General features: G+C 43.4%; 1 protein-coding gene across 3 annotated transcripts in view; it reads left to right on the top strand.

Moving 5' to 3' along the window:
- stim1b (stromal interaction molecule 1b) overlaps nt 1-24,572 on the top strand; it is a 223,659-nt gene that overhangs the window by 118,477 nt on the left and 80,610 nt on the right. For all 3 annotated transcript variants that reach the window (XM_073044418.1, XM_073044417.1, XM_073044416.1), the window contains exons 3-4: nt 17,424-17,538; nt 18,478-18,589. In XM_073044418.1, the coding sequence (XP_072900519.1) occupies nt 17,424-17,538; nt 18,478-18,589 (227 nt within the window). The remainder of the gene's footprint in view (nt 1-17,423; nt 17,539-18,477; nt 18,590-24,572) is intronic.

Below are 24,572 nucleotides of genomic sequence, written 5' to 3'. Positions count from 1 at the left end.
CATGTCCCCGATAATCCTCACCAACTTTCATAGATGCAGCACGGAGAGTATCCTATCTGGATGTAGTGCAGCTTTGTATATCAGATGTTTTGTGGATCCGGAATTGGCTTGACCACAGAAGACAAAGAGTGGTTATAGATGGTTCGTGTTCTGCATGGAGGTCGGTGACCAGTGGAGTTCTGCAGGGATCTGTTCTGGAACCCCCTCCTTTTCATGATTTTTATAAATGACCTGGATGAGAAGTAGAAGGGTGGGTTAGTACGTTTGCTGATGACACAAAGGTTGGGGGTGCTGTGGATAGTATGGAAGGTTGTCAGAGGTTACAGCAGGACATCAAGAGGATGCAGAACTAGGCTGAGAAGTGGCAGGTGGACTTTAACCCAGATAAGTGTGAAGTGGTTCATTTTGGTAGGTCCAAGTTGGACAATATAGTATAAATGTTAAGACTTTTGGCAGTGTGGAGGATCTGAGGGATCTGGGGGTCCATGTCGAAAGGACACTGAAACTTGCTGCGCAGGTTGACAGTGTTGTTAAGAAGGCGTATGGTGTGGCCTTCATCAACCATGGGATTGAGTTCAAGAGCCGTGAGGTAATGTTACAGCTATAAAAGACCTTGGTCAGACCTCAGTTGGAGTATGCAGATGATACTAAGATGGATTATGAAGTAGGTTTTCAAAGCTTGCAGAGAGATTTAGGCCAGTTAGAAGAGTGGGCTGAATGATGGAGTTTAATGCTGTTAAGTGTGAGGTGCTACATTTTGGTAGGACTAATCAAAATAGGATATACATGGTAAATGATAGGGCATTGAAGAATGCAGTAGAACAGAGTGATCTAGGAATAATGGTGCATAGTTCCCTGAAGGTGGAATCTCATGTGGACAGGGTGGTGAAGAAAGCTTTTGATATGCTGGCCTTTATAAATCAGAGCATTGAGTATAGGAGTTGGGATGTAATGTTAAAATTGTACAAGGCATTGGTAAGGCCAAATTTGGAGTATTGTGTACAGTTCTGGTCACCGAATTATAGGAAAGATGTCAACAAAATAGAGAGAGTACAGAGGAGATTTACTAGAATGATACCTGGGTTTCAGCACCTAAGTTACAGAGAAAGGTTGAACAAGTTAAGTCTTTATTCCCAGACGGTTGAGGGGGGACTTGATAGAGCTATTTAAATTTATGAGGGGGATAGAGTTGACGTGGATAGGCTTTTTCCATTGAGAGTAGGGGAGATTCAAACAAGAGGACATGAGTTAAGGGGCAAAAATTTAAGGGTAACATAAGGGGGAACATCTTTACTCAGAGAGTGGTAGCTGTGTGGAACGAGCTTCCGGTAGAAGTGGTAGAGGCAGATTCGATATTGTCATTTAAATTAAAGTTGGATAGATATATGGACAGAAAAGGAATGGAGGGTTATGGGCTGAGTGCAGGTCGGTGGGACTAGGTGAGAGTAAGCGTTCAGCATGGACTAGAAGGGCCGAGATGGCCTGTTTCCGTGCTTTAATTGATATATGGTTATATGCAATACTGTGTTCAGTTCCTGTCACCTCACTATAGGAGGAATGTTGATACTATAGAGAGAGTGTAAAGGAGATTTACAAAGATGTTACCTGCATTGGAGAGCATGTGTTATGAGAATAGGTTGATTGATCTTGGCATTTTCTCCTTGGAATGACGGAAGATGAGAGGTGACCTGATCGAATTTTACAAGATGATGAGAAGCATTGATCGTGTGGATATTAAAAAATAGAACATAAAAAACCTACAGCACAATACAGGCCCTTTGGCCCACAATGCTGTGCCAGACATGTACTTAGTTTAGAAATTACCTAAGGTTACCCATAGCCCTCTATTTTCCTAAGCTTCATGTACCTATCCAGGAGTCTCTTAAAAGACTCTATCGTATCTACTTCCACCGTCGCCAGCAGCCCATTCCACGCACTCACCACTCTCTGCATAAAAAAATTTACCTCTGACATCTCCTCTGTACCTGCTCCCAAGCACCTTAAAACTGTGCTCTCTCATGTTAGCCATTTCAGCCCTGGGAAAAAGTCTCTGGCTATCCACGCGTTCAATGCCTCTCAGCATCTTATACACCTCTATCAGGTCACCTCTCATCCTCCTTCGCTTCAAGGAGAAAAGGCCGAGTTCACTCAACCTATTCTCATAAGGCATGCTCCCCAATCCAGGCAACATCCTTGTAAATCTCCTCTGCACCCTTTCTATAGTTTCCACATCCTTCCTGTAGTGAGGTGACCAGAACTGAGCACAGTACTCCAAGTGGGGTCTGACCAGGGTCCTATATAGCTGCAACATTACCTCTCAGCTCTTAAACTCAATCCCACGGTTGATGAAGTCCAATACAGGTGACCCCCGTTTTTCGAACGTTCGCTTTACAACAACTCGCTGTTACGAAAGACCTACATTAGTACCTGTTTTCGCTAACCAAAGAGGATTTTCGCTTTTACGAGAAAAAGACGCCGGCTTTATACGTGTGTTTACTCCGAGAAAGACTACAATGACCGTGAAGCCTTGTGCAGGCAGTTGTTTGCGTATGCGTGTATGTGCTGATTTTTTTTCTCCTAATCGATTTTGGCTCGCTGTCTTCCCAAGTTTGATAAGTGAAGCTACACCGTACCTACAATATTTCTACTTTATATAGGGTGTATATTTATCATATCATTCCTGCTTTTACTATGTGTTAGTGTTATTTCAGGTTTTATGTGTTATTTGCTTTGATTTGGTAGGTTTTTTTTGGGTCTGGGAACGCTCAAAAATTTTTCCCATATAAATTAATGGTAATTGCTTCTTCGATTTACGACATTTCGGATTACAAACGGCTCTACCTTCGGATTGCAGGGGAAACCTGTACACCGTATGCCTTCTTAACCACACAGTCAACCTGCGCAACAGCTTTGAGTGTCCTATGGACACAGACCCCAAGATCCCTCTAATCCTCCACACTGCCAAGAGTCCTGCCATTAATACTATATTCTGCCATCATATTTGACCTACCAAAATGAACCACCTCACACTTAACTGGGTTGAACTCCATCTGCCACTTCTTAGCCCAGTTTTGAATCCTATTGATGTCCCTCTGTAACCTCTGATAGCCCTCCACACTATCCATAACACCCCCAACCTTTGTGTCATCAGCAAATTTACTAACCCATCCCTGCACTTCCTCATCCAGGTCATTTATAAAAGTCACTAAGAGGTCCCAGAACAAATCCCTGAGGTACACCACTGGTCACCAACCTCCATGCAGAATATGATCCATCTACAACCACTCTTTGCCTTCTGTGGGCAAGCAAATTCTGGATCCACAGAGCAAGGTCCCCTTCGATCCCATGGCTCATTACTTTCTCAATAAGCCTTGCATGGGGTACCTTATCAAATGCCTTGCTGAAATCCATATACATTACATTTACTGCTCTTCCTTCATTAGTGTGTTTAGTTACATCCTCAAAATATTCAATCAGGCTCATAAGACACAATCTGCCTTTGACTAAGTCATGCTGACTGTTCCTAATCATACTATGCCTCTGCAAATGTTCATAAATCCTGCCTCTCAGGATCTTCTCCATCAACTTACCAACCACTGAAGTAAGACTCACATGTCTATAATTTCCTAGGCTATCTCTACTCCCTTTCTTGAATAAGGGAACAATATCTGCTATCCTCTAGTCCTTCGGAACATCTCCCATCTCCATTGCTGGTGCAAAGATCATTGCCAGAGGCTCAGCAATCCCCTCCCTTGCCTCCCACAGTAGCCTGGGGTATATCTCATTTGGACCCGGTGACTTATCCAACTTGATGCTTTTCAAAAGCTGCAGCGCATCCTCTTTCTTAATGTCTATATGCTCAAACTTCGCAGTCCAGAGTAAGTCATCCCTACAATTGCCAAGGTGCTTTTCCGTACTGAATACCAAAGCAAATTATTCATTAAGTACCTCTGCTACCTCCACCAGTCCCATACACACTTTTCCACTGTCACATTTGATTGATTGTATTCTCTCATATCTTATCCTGTTGCTCTTCACTTATTTGTAGAATGCCTTGGGGTTTACCTTATTCCTGCTTGCCAAGGCCTTCTCAAAGGCCCTTCTGGCTGTCCTAATTTCATTCTTAAATTCCTTCCTGCTAGCCTTATAATTTTCTAGATGTAGAAACATAGAAACATAGAAAACCTACAGTACAATACAGGCCCTTTGGCCCACAAAACTGTGCCGAACATGTCCTTACCTTAGAACTACCAAGGCTTACCCATAGCCCTCTATTTTTCTAAACTCTATGTATCCATCCAGGAGGCTCTTAAAAGACCCTATCGTTTCTGCCTCCATCACCGCCGCCAGCAGCCCATTCCATGCACTCACCACACTCTGTGTAAAGAACTTAACCTACTTCCAAGCACCTTAAAACTACGCCGTCTCGTGCTAGCCATTTCAGCCCTGGGAAAAAGCCTCTGACTATCCACACAATCACTGCCTCTCATTATCTTGTACACCTCTATCAGGTCACCTCCCATCCTCCGTCTCTCCAAGGAGAAAAGGCCGAGTTCACTCAACCTAATCCAGGCAACATCGTTGTAAATCTCCTCTGCACCCTTTCTGTGGTTTCCACATCCTTCCTGTAGTGAGGTGACCAGAACTAAGCACAGTTCTCCAAGTGGGGTCTGACCAGGGTCCTACATAGCTGCAACATTACCTCTCGGCTCTTAAACTCGATCCCACGATTGATGAAGGCCAATGCGCCATATGCTTTCTTAACCACAGAGTCAACCTGCACAGCAGCTTTGAGTGTCCTATGGACTCAGACTCCAAGATTCCTCTGATCCTCCACAGTGCCAAGAGTCCTGCCATTAATGCTATATTCTGCCATCATATTTGACCTACCAAAATGAACCACCTCACACTTAACTGGGTTGAACTCCATCTGCCACTTCTCAGCCTAGTTTTACATCCTATCAATGTCCTGCTGTAACCTCTGACAGCCCTCCACACTATCCACAACACCCCCCAACCTTTCTATCATTACCTAGTTCTCTATCATTATCTAGTTTTTTTTTAAATCTTTCATAAGCTTTTCTTCCTGACTAGATTTTCAGCAGCCTTTGTACACCAGTGTTCCTGTCCCCTACCATCCTTTCCGTCTCATTGGAGCGTACCAATGCAGAATACCACGCAAATATCCCCTGAACATTTGCCACATTTCTGCCGTACATTTCCCTGTGAACATCGGTTCCTGATTTATGCTTTGAAGTTCCTCCCTGATAACTTCATAATTCCCCTTACTCCAATTAATCGCTTTCCTAACTTGTCTGTTCCTACCCCTCTTCAGTGCTGTGGTAAAGGAGATAGAATTGTGGTCACTATTTACAAGATGCTCTCCCACTGAGAGATCTGACACCTGAGCAGGTTCATTTCCCATTTCCAGATCAAGTGCAGCCTCTCCTCTTGTAGGCTTATCTACATATTGTGTCAGGAAACCTTCCTGAACGTACCTAACAAACTCCACCCCATCTAAACCTCTTGCTCTAGGGAGATGCCAATTGATATTTGGGAAATTAATATCTCCCACCACGACAACCCTGTTATTATTACACCTTTCCAGAATCTGTCTCCCTATCTGCTTCTCGATATCCCTGTTACTGTTGGGTAGTCTGTAAAAAAAAAAACCCAGCAGAGTTACTGCCCCTTGCTGTTCCTAGCTTTCACTCACAGAGACTCAGTAGACAATGCCTCCATGACTTTCTTTTCTGCTGCTGCGACACTGTCTCTGATCAACAGTGCCATGCCCCCAACTCTTTTGCCTCCCTTCCTGTCCTTCCCGAAACATCTAAAACCTGGCACTCTAAGTAACCATTCCTGCCCCGAGCCATCCAAGTCTCTGTAATGGCCACAACTTCATAGCTCCAAGTACTGATCCATGCTCTTAAGTTCATCCACTTTGTTCATAATACTCCTTGCATTAAAATAAACACATCTCAAATCATCGGTCTTTTCTATCACCTGCCTGTCCTCCCTCTCACACTGTCTACAAGCTTTCTTGATTTGTGTCTCTTCAGTTCGGTTCCCAACCCCCAGCAATTCTAGTTTAAACTCTCCCGGATAGCTTTAGAAAACATCCCTGCCAGGATATTGGTCCCCCTCGGATTCAAGTGCAACCCATCCTTTTTGTAGAGGTCACTCCTGTCCCAAAATTGGTCCCAATGATCCAGAAATCTGAATCCCTGACCCCTGCTCCAATCCCTCAGCCACGTATTTATCCTATTGGTGGGTATGTGGAATGCACTGCCGGCAGTGATGGTGGAAGCAGATACAATGGGGTCTTTTAAAAGACTCTTGGATAGGTACATGGAGCTTAGAAAAATAGAGGGCTATGTGCTAGGGAAATCCTATGTAGTTTCTAGAGTAGGTTACATGGCCAGCACAACATTGTGGGCTGAAGGGCCTGTAATGTGCTGTAGGTTTCTGTGTTCTATGTTCTCATTTGGATCGGTACACAGATGTGAGGGTATGGACGTCTATAGCCTTGGTGCAGGTCAATGGGACTTGACAGATTAATAATTCAGCATGGACTAGGTGGACCAATTGGCCTGTTTCTGTGTTGTCGTATGCTATGCTTTAATTAACACATTCAAGGACCTCTGTAACCCCGGTTATTCTGTCTCTTCCTCCATCAAGCAGAAGATCAAAGAAGCAGAAATCACGTAGCACCAGGCTCACGGCCAGCTTCTAGCCCACTGTTATAATTGTCGTGAATGGAACTCTTGTACAGTAACAACAAACTCCTGACCTCTCAATCATCATCATTCTTGCACTTCCTTAAAATATTAAAGATGAGCTTTACTTGTCACATCTGCATCAAGACATCCAGTCAAATGTGTCATTGTGTCAATGACCAACACAGTCTGAGGATTGTGCCGGGCAGCCCATTCCAGTACCAATGCTGCATGCCTACAATTTACTAACCCTAACCTGAACATCCTTAGAGGGTGGGAGGAAACTCGAGCACTTGGTCACGGTTTGTCTATCAGTTACTCTGTAACTATAAAAGTACTGGAACATAGAACAGTACAGCACAGTGCACGCTATATGGCTTACAATGTTGTGCCAAATGTATAAGCTTCTCTAAGATTTATCTAACCTGTTCCTCCCATATAGCCCTCCATTTTTCTATCATCCATATGCTGTTCTAGGAGTCTGTTAAACATCCCTGATGTACCTGCCTGTACCAATACCCTGGCAGCACGTTTCGCACACCCTGCACTCTCTGTGTGGAGAATCCCATCTCCGCCATCCCTCTTATATTTTTCTCCAATCACCATAAAATTATGCCCCCTCGTATATATTCTGCATTCTATTGTAACTTTTCCTTTTGATGTACTAGTGTTGGGATGGTCTGTCAGATGGACTATAAAACTGTTTCCCACTCGTCTGGATATATGTGACATTAATAAACAACTATCGATTATGTGAAACTCAGCACATTATTGCTTGGGAAAAGTTCTCTGTGATATAATGTCTACAAATACAAATGCAAGGCGACTGCAGTGTTAGCATTGGTTTGGAGAGAACTGGAATATAAGAGGAAGGATGCAATGCTGAGGCGTCATAGGGAGCTGCTCAGATCGTCTGGAGTGTTGTGATCAGCTTTGGACCCCGTAATTAACAAAAATGTGTTGGCATTGGAGAGGGTCCAGAGGAGGTTCATGAGAATGATTTTGGGCGATTGCATGAGGAGTGTTGATGCCTCTGGGTTTTTCTTGCTGGAGTTTAGAAGAATGAAGGGGAAATCTTATTGAAACTTAACAAATATTGAAAGGTCTAGATAGAATGGATGTGGAAAGGATGTTTCCTGTATTAGGGGAGTCTAGGAACAGAGGGGCACAGCCTCAGAGGGATATCCCTTTAGAACAGGGATGAGGAGGAATTTCTTTAGCCAGAGGGTAGTGGATCTGTGGAATTCATTGCCAGATGGCTGTGGAGGCCACGTCATTAGGTATATTTAAAGTGGAGGTTGATAGGTTCTCGATTAGTTAAGGCTTCAAAAGTTATGAGGCGAAGGCAGGAGAATGGTGTTGAGAGAGGTAATAAATCAGTCGAGATGGAATTGCAGAGCAGGCTCAATGGGCCAAATGCAGAATAGTCTGCTATGGTACAGTGTTCCAGCAGTACTTCGTAAGTCGGGTAAAAGCAGTGAGATGATTAAGTGACCCTAGGCATAGTGAGGAAATAAACAGTGAGAAATCCAGAGGGAAGAATTGAGACATTATACACATTACCTCACGGGGCAGTTCAGATTACGAGGTAGAGGTCCCAGAACAGATCTGTGAGGCACACCACTGGTCAGCAACCTCCATGCAGAATATGACCCCTCTACAACCACTCTTTGCGTTCTGTGGGCAAGCCAGTTCTGGATACACAAAGCAAGGTCCCCTTGGATCCCATGCCTCCTTACTTTCTCAATAAACCTGGCATGGGGTACCTTGTCAAATCTCTTAGTCCTTGAAAGTGATTCTGTAGGTTGTGGAATCAGTTCATTGTTCAGGTGAGTGAAATTATCCACATCAATTCAGGAGCCTGATGGTTGTAGGGTAATAACTGTTATTAAACCTGGTGGTGGAGGACCTAAGGTTTCTGTACCTCCTGCCCAATGGTAGTAGTGAGGAGATCGTGGGGGACATTGATGAATGTTGCTTTCATGTGGCAGTGCTCCTTGTGAAGCGATTGACCAATTTATTTATTTATTTACATACATCTATACTGTACGGAACAGGCCCTTCAAGCCAGGCTGCCCAACAAACCCCGATTTAACTCTAGCCTAATCATGGGACAATTTACAATGACCAGTTAACTAACCTATCAGACTGTACATCTTTGGACTGTGGGAGGAAACCCACGCAGTCACGGGAAGAACGTACAAGCTCCTTACTGACGTCAGCGGGAATTGAACCCAGGTTGCTGGTAATGTAAAGCTTTATGCTAACCACTATGTTACCGTGCCACCCCATGCTCCATGGGAGAAAACTAAGGAAAGTGAATCTCAGGGTTGTAAATGGTGACATATATGTACTTTGATAATAAATTTACTTTGAACTTTATGATGGACTTGGCTGTGGTCTCTACTTTTTGTAGACTTTAGGCTGTGTTTGAACAGATAATAGAAGAGAAGTTTTTATAAAGGCTTGTTGAAATGTACTATTGTGGCTGAAGTTGAGACCGCTGTATCTCCTAGAGTAGTGAGCGTTTATATACTAGGGAGAATGGGGTCAGTTTTGGATTGCTCATTTGGCAGCCCAGCAAACTGCTGATATCCTTGTCCAGTACCATGGACATCTGTGGTTACTTGGAAACTTCACACTCCTCCACCCTGCTGCTGTTAGCAAGGAATCCTCTTTCCCAGTTCCTCCTTGGATCTCTTGCAAAATTCCATTCCTCCTCTGGCCGTGACCTTGTCACTAATTTGTCCGTCATCTCCCCAAATGTCTGAATTCTTCATATGGAACATAGAGTACTGCTGCACAGGAACAGGCCAGACTCTGTTCCAAATTAAACTAAATCTCTTCTGTGTCCATAGGATTCATATCCCTCCATTCCCTGCATATTTAATTTAAAAGCCTCTTAAACAACATCATATCTGCTTCCAGAGCTGCCCCGGCAGCCCATTGCATACATTCATTGTTTTCTGCTTCAAACAAAAAAATCCTGCACATCTGTTTTAAACTCCTCTCTCCCACCTTAAAAGCATGTTCTCTAGTACTTTACCTTTCTATCCTGGCAAAGAGATTCTGTCTACCCTTTTGATGCCTGCATTTATAAATTTTTAAAAACATAGAAAACCTACAGCACAATACAAGCCCTTTAGCCCACAATGCTGTGCCAAACATGTACTTACTTTAGAAATTACTAGGGTTACCCACAGCCCTCTATTTTTCTAAGTTCCATGTACCTAGCCAAGAGTCTTAAAAGACTTCGCCTCCACCACCATTGCTGACAGCCCATTCCATACACTCGCCACTCTCTGCGTAAAAAACCTTACCCCTGACATCTCCTTTGTAGCTACTTCCAAGCAGGTACTGTGCCCTCTCGTGTTAGCCATTTCAGCCCTGGGAAAAAATCAGGTTTCTCCTCATCCTCTGACACTCCAGAGGAAAACAACTCAAGTTTGACATCCTCTGCTAATGGCTCATATCCTCTAATCCAGGCAACATCCTGGGGAAACAGCCTCTGCACTTTCTCTTGAGATTCAACATCCTCCTTGAAATAGTCTGACCAGAATTTTACACAGTTCTCCAAGTGTGGTCTAACAAAAGTTTTATTTTACTGTAGCATTACTTTCTTTTATACTCAATCCTCTGACCAATGAAGACAAGCAGACCATACACTTTTTTTTAACCACCCTATCTACTTGTGTGGCGTATCAGGGAGCTATTAACTTGGACCCCAAGATCCCTCTGTACATCACACTGTTGAGGGTCCTGCCATTCACTGTGTACTTGCCCCTTGCATTTGACCTCCAAAGTACAAAGTGCTGGGGATATATGAGGCATTAGTCAGACTGCACTTGGAGTATTGTGAGCGGTTTTTAGCCTCTTATCTAAGAAAAGATGTGCTTGTATCAGAGAGTGTCCAGAGAAGCTTCATGAGAATGATAGGGTTAATGTATGAGGAGCATTTGGTGACTCTGGACAAGTAATTGCTGGAGTTCAGGTGAATGAGAAGGAATCTCATCGAAACCTATCGAATATTGAAAGGCCTGGATAGGATGGGTGTGTAGAGGATGTTTCCTACAGTGGGGGAGTCGAGGACCAGAGTGCACAGCCTCAGAATTGAAGGATATCCCTTTAGAACAGAAATGAGGAAGTATTTCGTTAGCCAGAGGGTGGTGAATCTGTGGAGGCCAAGTCATTGAAAGGGGAAGTTGAAAGGTTCTTGATTAGTAAGTGTAGAATGGGGTTGAGAGGGAAAGAATATCAGTCATGATGCAATGGTGGAGAAGACTCCAGTGGGCCTAATCTTGCTCCTGTCTTCAATGGTCTTAACACATCACAATTGCCAAGTTTAAATTCATCTGCCATTTCTCTGACCATATCTATCTGATCTATATCCTGTTGTATCCTTTGACAGACTCTATACTGTCCATAACTCCACCAATCTTTGTGTCATCTAGAAATTAACTAACTCTCCCATCTACATTTTCATGCAAGTCTTTTAAAAGTAGCACAAGCAACATTGATTTTACTGTGAGTGGTTTGCATGGAGAGAGTTCTGTCTGCTTCTCTGGGTTTGGGTTTCCAATACAGGTCTCTCCCCCCCCCCCCCCCACCCCTTACAAAGGTAGAGCGTTCCTATGAAACCTTTCTTAAGCCGAAATGGCGAAAAGCGAAGAACCATTCATTTATATGGGAAAAATTTTCGTAAAAGTGAAAATCCTCTTTGTAATGCAAAAACAGGTTACTAATATAGGTCTTTTGTAAAAGCAAAGTGGTGTAAAGCAAACATTTGTAAAGCGGGGGACACCTGTACATGGTCTGTACCAGAGTTTTTCTCCCATATTAATCTGATAATTAACGATTGGGAGCCCATACTGCAGCCTTATGCAAAGTTCAAAGTAAATTTATTATCAAAGTACATATACATCACCATATACAACCCTGAGATTCATTTTCTTGTGGGCATTGACAGTAAATACGAAGAAGCAGTAGAATCAATGAAAAACCACACACTACAAAGACAAATGATCTGCAAAAGAAAACAAACTGTGCAGATACAAAAAAAAGAAAAATAATAGTAGGTAAATTATTGGAAGGAATACTAAGAGATAGGATCTACAAGTATTTGGATAGACAGGGACTTATTAGAAAAAGTCAGCATGGCTTTATGCATGGTAGGTCATGTTTAACCAATCTATTAGAGTGTTTCGAGGAGGTTACCAGGAAAGTGCATGAAGGGAAGGCAGTGGATGTTATCTACATGGACTTCAGTAAAGCCTTTGACAAGGTCCCACATGGGAGGTTAGTTAGGAAGATTCAGTCGCTAGGTATACATGGAGAGGTAGTAAATTGGATTAGACATTGGCTCAATGGGAGAAGCCAGAGAGTGGTAGTGGAGGATTGCTTCTCTGAGTGGAGGCCTGTGACTAGTGGGGTGCCACAGGGATCAGTGCTGGGTCCATTGTTATTTGTCATCTATATCAATGATCTGGATGATAATGTGGTAAATTGGATCAGCAAATTTGCAGATGATACAAAGATTAGAGGTGTAGTGGACAGTGAGGAAGGTTTTCAAAGATTGCAGAGGGATTTGGACCAGCTGGAAAAATGGGCTGAAAAATGGCAGATGGAGTTTAATACAGACAAGCGTGAGCTATTGTACTTTGGAAGGAAAAACCAAGGTAGAACATACAAGGTAAATGGTAGGGCACTGAGGAGTGCAGTAGAACAGAGGGATCTGGGAGTACAGATACATAATTCCCTAAAAGTGGCGTCACAAGTAGATGGGGTAGTAAAGAGAGCTTTTGCTACATTGGCCTTTATAAATCAAAGTATTGAGTATAAGAGTTGGAATGTAATGGTGAGGTTGTATAAGACATTGGTGAGACCGAATTTGGAGTACTGTGTGCAGTTTTGGTCACCTAATTACAGGAAGGATGTTAATAAGGTTGAAAGAGTGCAGAGAAGGTTTATAAGGATGTTGCCGGGACTTGAGAAACTGAGTTACAGAGAAAGGTTGAATAGGTTAGGACTTTATTCCCTCGAGCGTAGGAGAATGAGAGGTGATTTGATAGAGGTGTATAAAATTATGATGGGTATAGATAGAGTGAATGCAAGCAGGCTTTTTCCACTGAGGCCAAGAAAGAGAAAAACCAGAGGTCATGGGTTAAGGGTGAAGGGGGAAAAGTTTAAAGGGAACATTGGGGGGGGGCTTCTTCATGCAGAAGGTCGTGGGAGCGTGGAATGAGCTGCCAGTTGAAGTGGTGAATGCTCACTTCTGACTTTTAAGAAAAACTTGGACAGGTATGTGGATGAAAGGGGTTTAGAGGGATATGGCCCAGGTGCAGGTTAGTGGGACTAGGCAGAAAAATGGTTCAGCACAGCCAAGAAGGGCCAAAAGGCCTGTTTCTGTGCTGTAATGTACTATGGTTCTATGGTTCTAATAGTCATAAGTAAACAATAAATATAAGGAACATGGGTCGTAGAGTACTTGTGATACGGCAAGTGAAGTTATCTCCTCTGCTTTAAGTGCCTGATGGTTAAGGGGTAATAGCTGCTTTTGAACCTGGTGGTGGGGGTCCTGAGGCTCCTGTTCCTCCTTCCAGTGGTAGCAGTTAGAAGAGAGCGGAGAAGAGGGAGCTAAAGTAATTTTAACTCCTGTTCAAGCTTGAGGTCAAACCACTCTGAACTGACGGGGCAGCATGGTAGCAAAGTGGTTAGCGAACACTATTTCAGCGCCAGCAAATGGGTTCAATTTCACCACTGTCTCTGAGGAGTTTGTGTGTCCTCCCTGTGACCGTGTGGGTTTCCTCCCATTTTCCAAAGGTACAACTTAACATAGAACAGTACAACACATGAACAGGCCCTTTGGCCCTCAATGCTGTGTCAATCCAATTAAATTAGTAATCTAATGGTCAACTAAACTAACCCCTTCTGCCTACACCATGTCCATATCCTTCTGTTGTCCTCGTATTCATGTGCCTATCTAAACATCAATTAAAAATCCTCAATGTTTTTGCCTTTACCACCATCCCAGGCACCCACCACTCTGTAAAAAGCACTTGCCCCTCACATATACCCCCTGTCATCTTAAATGGATGCCCTCTGGTACTAGACATTTCAACCCGGGGAAAAGACATTGCCTGTCTACTGTATCTATATCTCTCATAATCTCATAGACCTCTATCAGATAAGGTTAGTGGGTTAATTGGTCACATGGATGTAATTGGCCCAGAAAGGCCTGTTACTGAGCTGTGTTATAAATAAATAAACACAGTAAATAAATAAAATAGCCCCAAGTTTGTTGATCTCTCTGATGCGCTACCCAGGCTTTAGGGGTTTTGACAGTTATCCGTGTGGCAAATGAGGATCAAGACTTTTACTTTAACATTGCACCATCTGGTTTCAGAGGGGTTAGTAACATGGCATGTACCACTCTCACCAAGGCTGTGATCAGTAATGTGGAGAGGAGGGAGGTCAGATAGGAGACTGGAACTACAGGGAGAGCCATCAAAATAAAGATTAGTTTTATTTGTCACATGTATGTCGGATATCGTTACAAAGGAAGCAAGACAGTGGCTATACTTCATTAGGAGTTTGAAGAGATTTGGCATATAACAAATACACTCAAAAACTTATATTGCTGTGCCGTGGAGAGCATTCTGTCAGACTGCATCACTGTCTGGTATGGAGGGAGGGGGTTGCTACTGCACAGGACTGAAAGAAGCTGCAGAGGGTTGTAAATTTAGTCAGCTTCATCTTGGGTACTAGCTTACAAAGTACCCAGGACATCTTCAAGGAGCGGTGTCCCAGAAAGGCAGCATCCATTATTAAGGACTTCCAGCATCCAGGACATGTCCTTTTCTCACTGTTACCATCAGGTAGGAGGTACAGAAGCCTGAAGACACACACTCAGCGATTCAGGAACAGCTTTTTCCCCTCTGCCATCCGATTCCTAAATGGCCATTGAACCCTTGGACGCGACTACACTTTTTTAATATATAGTATCTTTTGCATGATTTTTAATCTATTCAATATATTTATATTGTAATTGATTTACTTATTATTTTCTTTCTTCTATATTATGTATTACATTGAACTGCTGCTGCTAAGTTAATAAATTTCAGGTCACATGCCAGTGATAATAAACCTGATTCTGATCGGAACATTCAGTGAAATATGTCATTTCTAATGACAACAGTCTGAGGATGTGCTGAGGCAGCCTGCAAGTGTCATTGTGATTCCAGCACCAACAAAGCATGTGCACAACTTACTAACACTAACCTGTATGTCTTTGGAATGTGCAATATCTTGCAATTACAGTAAGTGTCAGCCATTTTACTTGCTGCAGGAGATTTCAGCGATCATTTTGGTAGCAGGGTACATTCCACCTCAGGCCAATATCAGACAAGCTCTGGATGATCTGAACAATGTGACCAACATGCACAAAACAGCACATCCTGACGGTTTCACTATCATTTTGGGGGATTTTAACTAGGCCTGCTTGAAAAAGTCACTAAATAATTACCATCAAGAAATTACTTGTAGTACCAGAGGAAACAACACACTGGACCACTGTTACACCACCGTCAAAATTGCCTACCATACTATTCCATGCTCAGACTTCGGGAAGTCTGATCACCTGGCTGTACTTCTACTTCCTGAGTACAGGCAGAGACTGAAGACTGCAGCATCAGTAGTGAGGACCAAGAAGGTTTGGACAAGGGAAGCACAGGAGCACCTACAGGACTGCTTTGAATCGGTGGACTGGACTATATTAAGGGATTTATCTTCGAATCTGGATGAGTATGGCACAGTTGTTACTGACTTCACTAAAACCTGTGTGGATTAGAGTGTGCCTATGAAAACTTGCTGTACATTCCCAAACCAAAAGCCATGAATGAACCTGAAGCTTCGTCATCTGCTGAGGGCTAGAACTATGGCATTTAAATCTGGTGAACCAGGTATGACTTGCCATTTCAAGAGTGAAGAAACAATTCTGAGCGAGGTTGGAGGTGACATCGGATGCTCATCAACTCTGGCAGGACATTACTTCCCACAAAGCGAAACCTAAAGGCATGAATGGCAGTGATGCTTCACTACCAGATGAGCTCAATGCCTTTTATGTCCACTTTGAAAGGGAGAACATACCTACAGCTATGAAGATCCCTGCTGCACCCGGTGATCATGTGATGCCTATCTCGGAGACCAATATTAGTCTGTCTTTAAGGAGATAACCGGAAGATCTGTGTGGATTGGTGATGATGTCTCCTCCTCACTGACAATCAAATCTAGCGCACCTCAGGGGTGTGTGCTTAGCTCACTGCTGTATTCCCTCTATACCCATGATTGTGCAGCTAGGCATAGCTCAAACACCATCTATTAATTGCTGATGATATAACCATTGATGGTGGAATCTCAGATGGAGATGCGAGGGCATGCAGGAGCGAGATATACCAGCTAGTTGCCTGGTGTCACAGCAACAACCTTGCACTCTATGTTAGTAAGACGAAAGAGCTAATTGTGGACTTAGGAAGGGTAAGATGAAGGAACACATACCAATCCTCATAGAGGGATCAGAGGTGGAGAGAGTGAGCAGTTTCACATTCCTGGGTGTCAAGTTCTCTGAGCATCTGACCTGGTCCCAACACATCAAGAAAGCAAGGGAACAGCTATATTTCATCAGGAGTTTGGAAAGATTTGCTTTGTCACTTAAAACACTCAAACTTCACAGATATACAGTAGAGAGCATTCTGACAGGCTGCATCACTGTCTGGTATGGGGATGGGGGACTACTACACAGCACCAAAAGAAGCTGCAGAAAGTTGTAAAATTAGTCATCTGCATCTTGGTACTAGCCTCACAATCAATAGTGAAAAAATAAAGGAATAACGAGAGAGTGCTCATGGGTTCATGCTCCGTGAAGCATCAACTATGTTCTTTGTTCCTAGGTGTCAACATCTTTAAAGATCTATTCTGGGTCCAACATCTTGATGCAATTACAAAGAAGGCATGTCAGCAGTTATATTTCATTAGGAGTTTGAGGAGACAGTATTTCACGAAAGGCACTCGCAAATTGCTACAGATCAAAGTTCAGAGTATCAAAGTATGTATACATTATACAACCTTGAGATCCAGCTCCTAACAGATATACCATTGAGACATTCTAGCTGGTTGCATCACCTTCTGGTCTGGAGGGGCGACTGCACAGGATCAGGGAAAGCTGCAGGAAGTTGTAAACTCACTCAGCTCCATCGTGGGAACCAGTCTCGCCACCTTCAGAAGGTGATGTCCCATCACCCAGAACGTGCCCTCTCTTCAATACTACTATCAAGGAGGAGACGCACACTCAGTGATTCAGGAACAGCTTCTTCTTCCTCCCCAGCTTCAGACTTCTGAACAGGCAATGAGCCAACCCTAAACACAATGCCACTATTCTTGCTCTCTTTTTGCAGTACTTTATTATATACATATAATGCAGTAATTTTCTAGTTTTTATTATGTACTGCTATAAAACAACATGGCATATGTTGGTGATATTATGCCGGAATGCCTGTTTTGAAATCTGACAACAGAGGGAAGAAGCTGTTTCTCAATCATTGAGAGTGCACCTTTGGGATCCATGACCTTTTCCCTGATGTGCACGCTGTATTGAGGTGTTAAACCAAAATCACTAACTTGTGCAAGTGACACAGCTTTTCTTTCCCATAGTTCTTGCGAGAAGACCTGAACTACCAGGACGCTGCAGCAAAGCACAGCACCTTCCATGGTGGAGACAAGCTGATCAGTGTGGAGGACTTGTGGAAGTCGTGGAAAAGTTCGGAAGGTAAATGTTTACAACTCTGGGCAGTTCTTCTCATGATCTGTTTTGGAGCCAGGTGTTGGCTATATATTCCTGCCATACCTTGTGCTTGTGCATCACCCATTGTGGATTTCCTGCAGTACGGAAAACATCATCCTTAAAACATTCTGAAGTCAAGAATGCAAGTTATTTTGAAAATCCAGAACAGCTCAAACAAAATGCTGGAGGAACTCAGCTGATCAGGCAGCATGTGGTTTGGAATAAACAGTCAATCTTTTGAGCTGAGGACTGGAAGGGAATGGGACAGAAGCCAGAATCAAGCTAAGAGAATGTGGAGTTTGAGTATACTGTAAATTGAGTAATAAGGAAGTCAGAGTGACAGTGAACAGCTGGAAGGAAGCTTACACAGCTGAGAATGAGAGGGTACAAGAGTCACCTGCAGTTGACAGTCACTGTTCCAAGCTAAGTGAACGGAGTTCAAGAGTCATGAGGTAATGGAATGCCTGAACTGCTGAGTTACTCCTGTATTTTATGTATTGCTCAAGATTTCCAGCATCTGCAGAATTTATTCTTAGTTTGCTTGTCAACCTGTGGCGAGTTGGGCTGGATGGAGTGAGGTGTAGCCCTCCCCCATTGTTTGACCCATGGTATTGGAGGTCTTAGACTGTGATCCACGACTTTCAGCATCTGGAGTGGGATTTCACTTTCTGTGACAGTCTTGTAAATCAGAAACAGCCTATTGTAGGGACTCCGTGGATTGAACAGCACCAGTGGGAGGAAAGGAACCATCAATGTTTCGGATTGAAACCCTGCATCAGAACAACCTGGGTCTCCACTGTGGTTGAGTGTTGATGATCGTTGCCGTGCTGGGCACTGAGAGCACCATTACCTTATGGAAATGGGTCCTTTGGTAGATCCTGTCCTGAATACATTTCAACTGATTCTGTTTTCCTGTCCCCTCAGTGTTCAACTGGACAGGAGAGGAGGTCATTGAGTGGCTCATCAACTACGTGGAGCTGCCACAGTACGAGGAACACTTCAGAAAACTGCGCATCAATGGACATGACATGCCAAGGTACGTTCCATCACTCCCTGCCACCCTCTTATCAGTCTAGCCCCGGTAGGCAAGCAACTTCCCAGAAGCCATCTAGAAAATGGTGTTGTTTATTTCAAATGGTGGGAGAGTCAAGGACCAGAAGGCACAGCCTCAGAATAGAGGGATAACCATTTAGAACAGAGATGAGGAATTTGTTTAGCAAGAGGGTGGTGAAACTGTGGAATTCATTGCCACTTGCCACAGATGGCTGTGGAGACCAAGTCACTGGGTAAACAATGTGCAGGATGATAGGTTCTTTATTTGTCAGGGCATCAAAAGTTATGGGGAGAAGGCAGGAGAATGAGATTGAGAGGGATAATAAATCAGCCAAGATGGAATTCAGAGCAGATTCAATGAGCCAAATGGCCTAATTCTGCTCCTTTGGTCTTCTGAAATTATTGAAAGCATGATCTTACAGCTGAGCAATGGCTGTGAGATAATCTTGAACAAAAGCCATTGCTTGTATTGTAAGAGACTTGGCCTTGTGTGCCTATGACAGGGTTTTCTGTTGCCTGCCCAGTTTGTCCAGCTAACCATTCTAAAGCGTACCTATGCTGTGTTCATGACCATAAGACATAGAAACATAGAAAACCTACAGCACAATGCTGCGCCAAACATGTACTTACTTTAGAAATTGCCTCGGGTTACCCACAGCCCTCTATTTTTCTAAGCTCCATGTACCGATCCAGGAGTCTCTTAAAAGACCCTATCGTATCCGCCTACACCATGTTGCTGGCAGCCCATTCCACACACTCACCACTCTCTGCATAACCTTTATACCTACTTCCAAACACCTTAAAACTGTGCCCTCTCGTGCTACCCATTTGAGCCCTGGGAAAAAGCCTCTGACTATCCACACAATCAATACCTCTCATCATCTTGTACACCTCTATCAAGTCACCTCTCATTCTCTGTTGCTGCAATGAGAAAAGCCCAAATTCACTCAACCTATTCTCATAAGGCATGCTCCTCAATCCAGGCAATATCCTTGTAAATCTCCTCTGCACCCTTTCCATGGCTTCCACATCCTTCCTGTAGTGAGGTGACCAGAACTGAGCACAGTAATCCAAGTGGGGTCTGACCAGGGTCCTATATAGCTGTAACATTACCTCTTGGCTCTTGAACTCAATCCCATAGTTCATGAAGTCCAGACTCTGTATGCCTTCTTAATCACACAGTCAACCTGTGCAGCAGCTTTGAGTGTCCTATGGACACAGACCCCAAGTTCCCTCTGATCCTCCACACTGCCAAGAGTCTTTCCATTAATACTATATTCTGCCATAATATTTGACCTACCAAAATGAACCACCTCACACTCATCTGGGTTGAACTCCATCTGCCACTTCTCAGCCCAGTTTTGCATCCTATCAATGTCCTGCTGTAACCTCTGACAGCCCTCCACACTATCCACAACATCCCCAACCTTTGTGTCAGCAGCAAATTTACTAACCCATCCGACCACTTCGTCATCCAGATCATTTATAAAAATCATGAAGAGAAAGGGGTTCCAGATCAGATCCCTGAGACACACCACTGGTCACCAACCTCCATGCAGAACCATATACACTATACTGCTCTACCTTCATCAGTGTGTTTAGTCACATCTTCAAAAAATTCAATCAGGTTCATAATGTACAACCTGCCTTGACAAAGCCTTGCTAACTATTCCTAATCATATTATACCTCTCCAAATGTTCATAAATCCTGCCTCTCAGGATCTTCTCCATCAACTTACCAACCACTGAAGGAAGACTCACTGGTCTGTAAGTTCCTAGGCTACATCTACTCCCCTTCTTGAATAAGGGAACAACATCTACAACCCTCCAATCCTCCAGAACTTCTCCCGTCCCCATTTATGATGCAAAGATCATTGCCAGAGGCTCAGCAATCACCTCTCTCCCTTCCCACAGTAGCCTGGGGCATATCTTGTCTGGTCCCAGTGACTTATCCAACATGATGCTTTCCAAAAGCTCCAGCGCATCCTCTTTCTTAATGTCTACATGCTCAAGCGTTTCAGTCTGCTGTAACTGATCCCTGCAAACGCCAAGATCCTTTTCCATAGTGAATACTGAAGCAAAGTATTCATTAAGTACCTCCGCTACCTCCTCCGGTTCCATACACACTTTTCCACTGTCACACTTGATTGGTTCTATTCTCTCACGTCTTATCCTCTTGCTGTTCACATACTTGTAGAATGCCTTGGGGTTTTCCTTAATCCTGTCTGCCAAGGCCTTCTCATGGTCCCTTCTGGCTCTCCTAATTTCATTCTTAAGCTCCTTCTTGCTCACCTTATAATTTTCTAGATCTCTATCAATATCTAGTTTTTTGAACCTTTTGTAAGCTTTTCTTCTTGACTAGATTTACAACAGCCTCTGTACACCACGGTTCCTGTATCCTATTATCCTATCCCTATCTCATTGGAATGTACCTATGTAGAACACCACGCAAATATCCCCTGAACTTTTGTCACATTTCTGCTATATATTTCCCTGAGAATATCTGCTCCCAATTTATGCTTCCAAGTTCCTGCTGAATAGCTTCATATTTCCCCTTACTGCAATTAAACACTTTCCTAACTTGTCTGTTCTTATCTCTATCCAATGCTATGGTAAAGGAGATAGAATTGTGATCATTATCTCCAAAATGCTCTCCCACTGAGAGACCTGACACCCGACCAAGTTCATTTCCCAATACCAAATCCAGTACAGCCTCTCCTCTTGTAGGCTTATCTACATATTGTGTCAAGAAACCTTCCTGAACGCACCTAACAAACTCCACCCATCTAAACCCCTTGCTCTACGGAAATGCCAGTCAATATTGGAGAAATTAAGATCCCCATCACGACAACCCTGTTATTACTGCACCGTTCCAGAATCTGTCTCCCTATCTGCTCCTCGATGTCCCTGTTACTGTTGGGTGGTGTATAAACAACACCCAGCAGAGTTATTGACCCCTTCCTGTTCCTAACTGCCACCCACAGAGACTCCGTAGACAATCCCTCCATGACTTCCTCCTTTTCTGCAGCCATGACACTATCTCTGATCAACAGTGCCACACCCTCACCTCTTTTGCCTCCCTCCCTGTCCTTTCTGAAACATCTGAAGTCTGGCACTCTAAATAACCATTCCTGCCCCTGAGCCATCCAAGTCTGTAATGGCCACAACATCATAGCTCAAAGTACTGATCCATGCTCTAATCTCATCCGCTTGTTCATGGTGCTTCTTGCATTAAAATACACACATCTCAAACCATCGGTCTGAGCATATCCCTTCTCTATCAGCTGCCTGTCCTCCCTCTCACACTGCCTACAAGCTTTCTCTATTTGTGAGCCAACCACCCCTTCCTCGGTTCCCACCCCTCAGCAATTCTTGTTTAAACTTCCCCCCAAAAGCCTTAGCAAAACTCCCTGCCAGGATATTGGTCCTGCTCGGATTCAAATGCAATCCGTCATTTTAGTACGAAAAGAGGTCCCAATGATCCAGAAATCTGAATCCTTACCCCCTGCTCCAATCCCTCAGGCATGCATTTATCTTCCACCTCATTCTATTCCTTTACTCACTGTCACGTGGCACAGGCAGTAAACCTGAGATTACCACCTTTGAGGTCCTGCTTCTCAGCTTCTTTTCTAACTCCCTGTAGTCTGTTTTCAGGAGCAGAATTAGGCCATTTGGCCCATCAAGTCTGCCCTGACACTCAATCATGACTGGTCCCTTTTCCCTTCCTCAGCCCCACTCTCTGGCCTTCTCCTCTTAACATTTGATGCCATGCCCAATCATGAACCTATCAAGCTCTCTCTTAAATACACCCAACAACCTGGCTTCCACAGCTGCCTGTGGTAATAATTTCCACAAATTCACCACCCTCTGGCTAAAGAAATTTTTCCAGATCTCTGTTTTAAATGGATGCCTCTCTATCCTGAGGCTGTGCCCTCTTGTACTGGACTCCTCCACCATTGTAAACATCTTTTCCACATCTACTCTTCCTCAACCTTTCAACATTCAAAAGGTTTCAATAAGATCCCTGCTTATCCTTCTAAATTCCAGCAACTATAGACCCAGAGCTATCAAATGTTCTTCATATGATAATCCTTTCATTCCCAGAATCATCCTTGTGAACCTCCTCTGAACCCTCAACAATGCCAGCACTTCTTTTCTTTGATAAGAAGCCCAAAACGGTTCACAGTACTCAGGTGTGGCCTCACCAGTGCTTTATAAAGCCTCAGCATCACATCCCTGCTCTTGTATTCTAGACCTCTTGAAATGAATTCTAACATGGCATTTGCCTTCCTCACCACTGACTCTGCTTACAAGTTCACCTTTAGGGTGTTCTGCACAAGGACTTCCAAGTCCCTTTGCATCTCAGATTTTTGGATTTTCTCCCCATTTAGAAAATTGTCTGTACATTTATTTCTACTACCAAAGTGCATGACTATGCATTTTCCAATATTGTATTTCATTTACCACTTTCTTGCCCATTCTCCTAATCTGTCTAAGTCCTTCTGCATCTTACCTGTTTCCTCAACACTACCTGTCCCTCCACCAATCTTTGTATCATCTGCAAACTTAGCAACAAAGCCATCGATTCCATCATATAAATCATTTAGATACAGCATAAAAAGTAGCGGTCCCAACACCGACCCCTACAGAACACCACTTGTCACTGACAGCCAACTAGAAAAGGATCCTTTTGTTCCCACTCACTGCCTCCTACCAATCAGCCGATGCTCTAATCATGCCAGTAACTTTCCTGAAGCCCTTAATGGACTCTTAACTTGGTAAGCAGCCTCATGTGTGGCGCCTTGTCAAAGGCCTTCTGAAAGTCCAAATGTACAACATCCACTGCATCCCTTTTATCTGTCCTACTTGTAATTTTCTCAAAGAATTCCAACAGGTTCGTCAGGCAGGATTTTCCCTGAAGGAAACCATGCTGACTTTGTCCTATCTTGTCCTGTGTCACCAAGTACTCAGTAACCTCATCCTTAACAATTGACTCCCAACGTCTTCCCAACCACTGAGGTCAGGCTAACAGGTCTATAATTTCCTTTCACAAACAAGAGAAAATCTGGAGATGCTGGAAATCCGAGCAACACACATAAAATGCTGGAGAAACTCAACACGCCAGGCAGCATCTTAGGACAAAAGTACATTTGATGTTTTGGGGTGAAATTTAGTGTTTTTTGTGTGTTGCTATACTGTAATTTCCTTTCTGCTGCTTTCCTCCTTTCTTAAAGAGTGGAGTGACATTTGCAATTTTCCAGTCCTCTGGCACCATACCCGAGTCCAATGATTTTTGAAAGTTCATTTCTAATGCCACCACAATCTCTAATGCTATCTCTTTCAGAACCCGAGTGTGCAGTTCATCTGGTCCAGGGTGAGTTACGTAGGGGATGCCCTTTCAAAACAGAGATGCGGAGATGCCAAAGGGTGGTGAATTTGTGGAATTTGTTGCCGCATGCAGCTTTGGGGGCCAGGTCGTTGCATGTATTTAAGGCAGAGATTGATATGTTCCTGATTGGACATGGCATCAAAGGTTGCAGTGAGAAGAATGGGAACTAAAGCTGAGGAGGGGATTTAAAAAAAAAGGATCAGCCATGATTGAATGGTGGAGCATTCAGTGGACCAGATGGCCTAATTCTGCTCTGATGTCTTATAATGGTGCCCTTAGGTCCTTCAGCTTTTTGAGCACCTTCTCCCTTGTAATACAAACCCCATTTCCAGAAAAGTTGGGATATTCTCCAAAATGCAATAAAAACAAAAATCTGTGATATGTTAATTCATGTGAACCCTTATTTAACGGACAAAAGTACAAAGAAAAGATCTTCAATAGTTTTATTGACCAACTTAATTGTATTTTGTAAATATACACAAATTTAGAATTTGATGGCTGCAACACACTCAACAAAAGTTGGGACAGAGTTAAAATAAGATTGAAAAGTGCACAGAATATTCAAGTAATACCGGTT

The sequence above is a fragment of the Hemitrygon akajei genome, chromosome 4 (assembly GCF_048418815.1).
Source record: "Hemitrygon akajei chromosome 4, sHemAka1.3, whole genome shotgun sequence".
In the NCBI taxonomy this organism is placed as follows: Eukaryota; Metazoa; Chordata; class Chondrichthyes; order Myliobatiformes; family Dasyatidae; genus Hemitrygon; species Hemitrygon akajei.
This window is presented reverse-complemented; position numbering and strand designations above follow the sequence as displayed.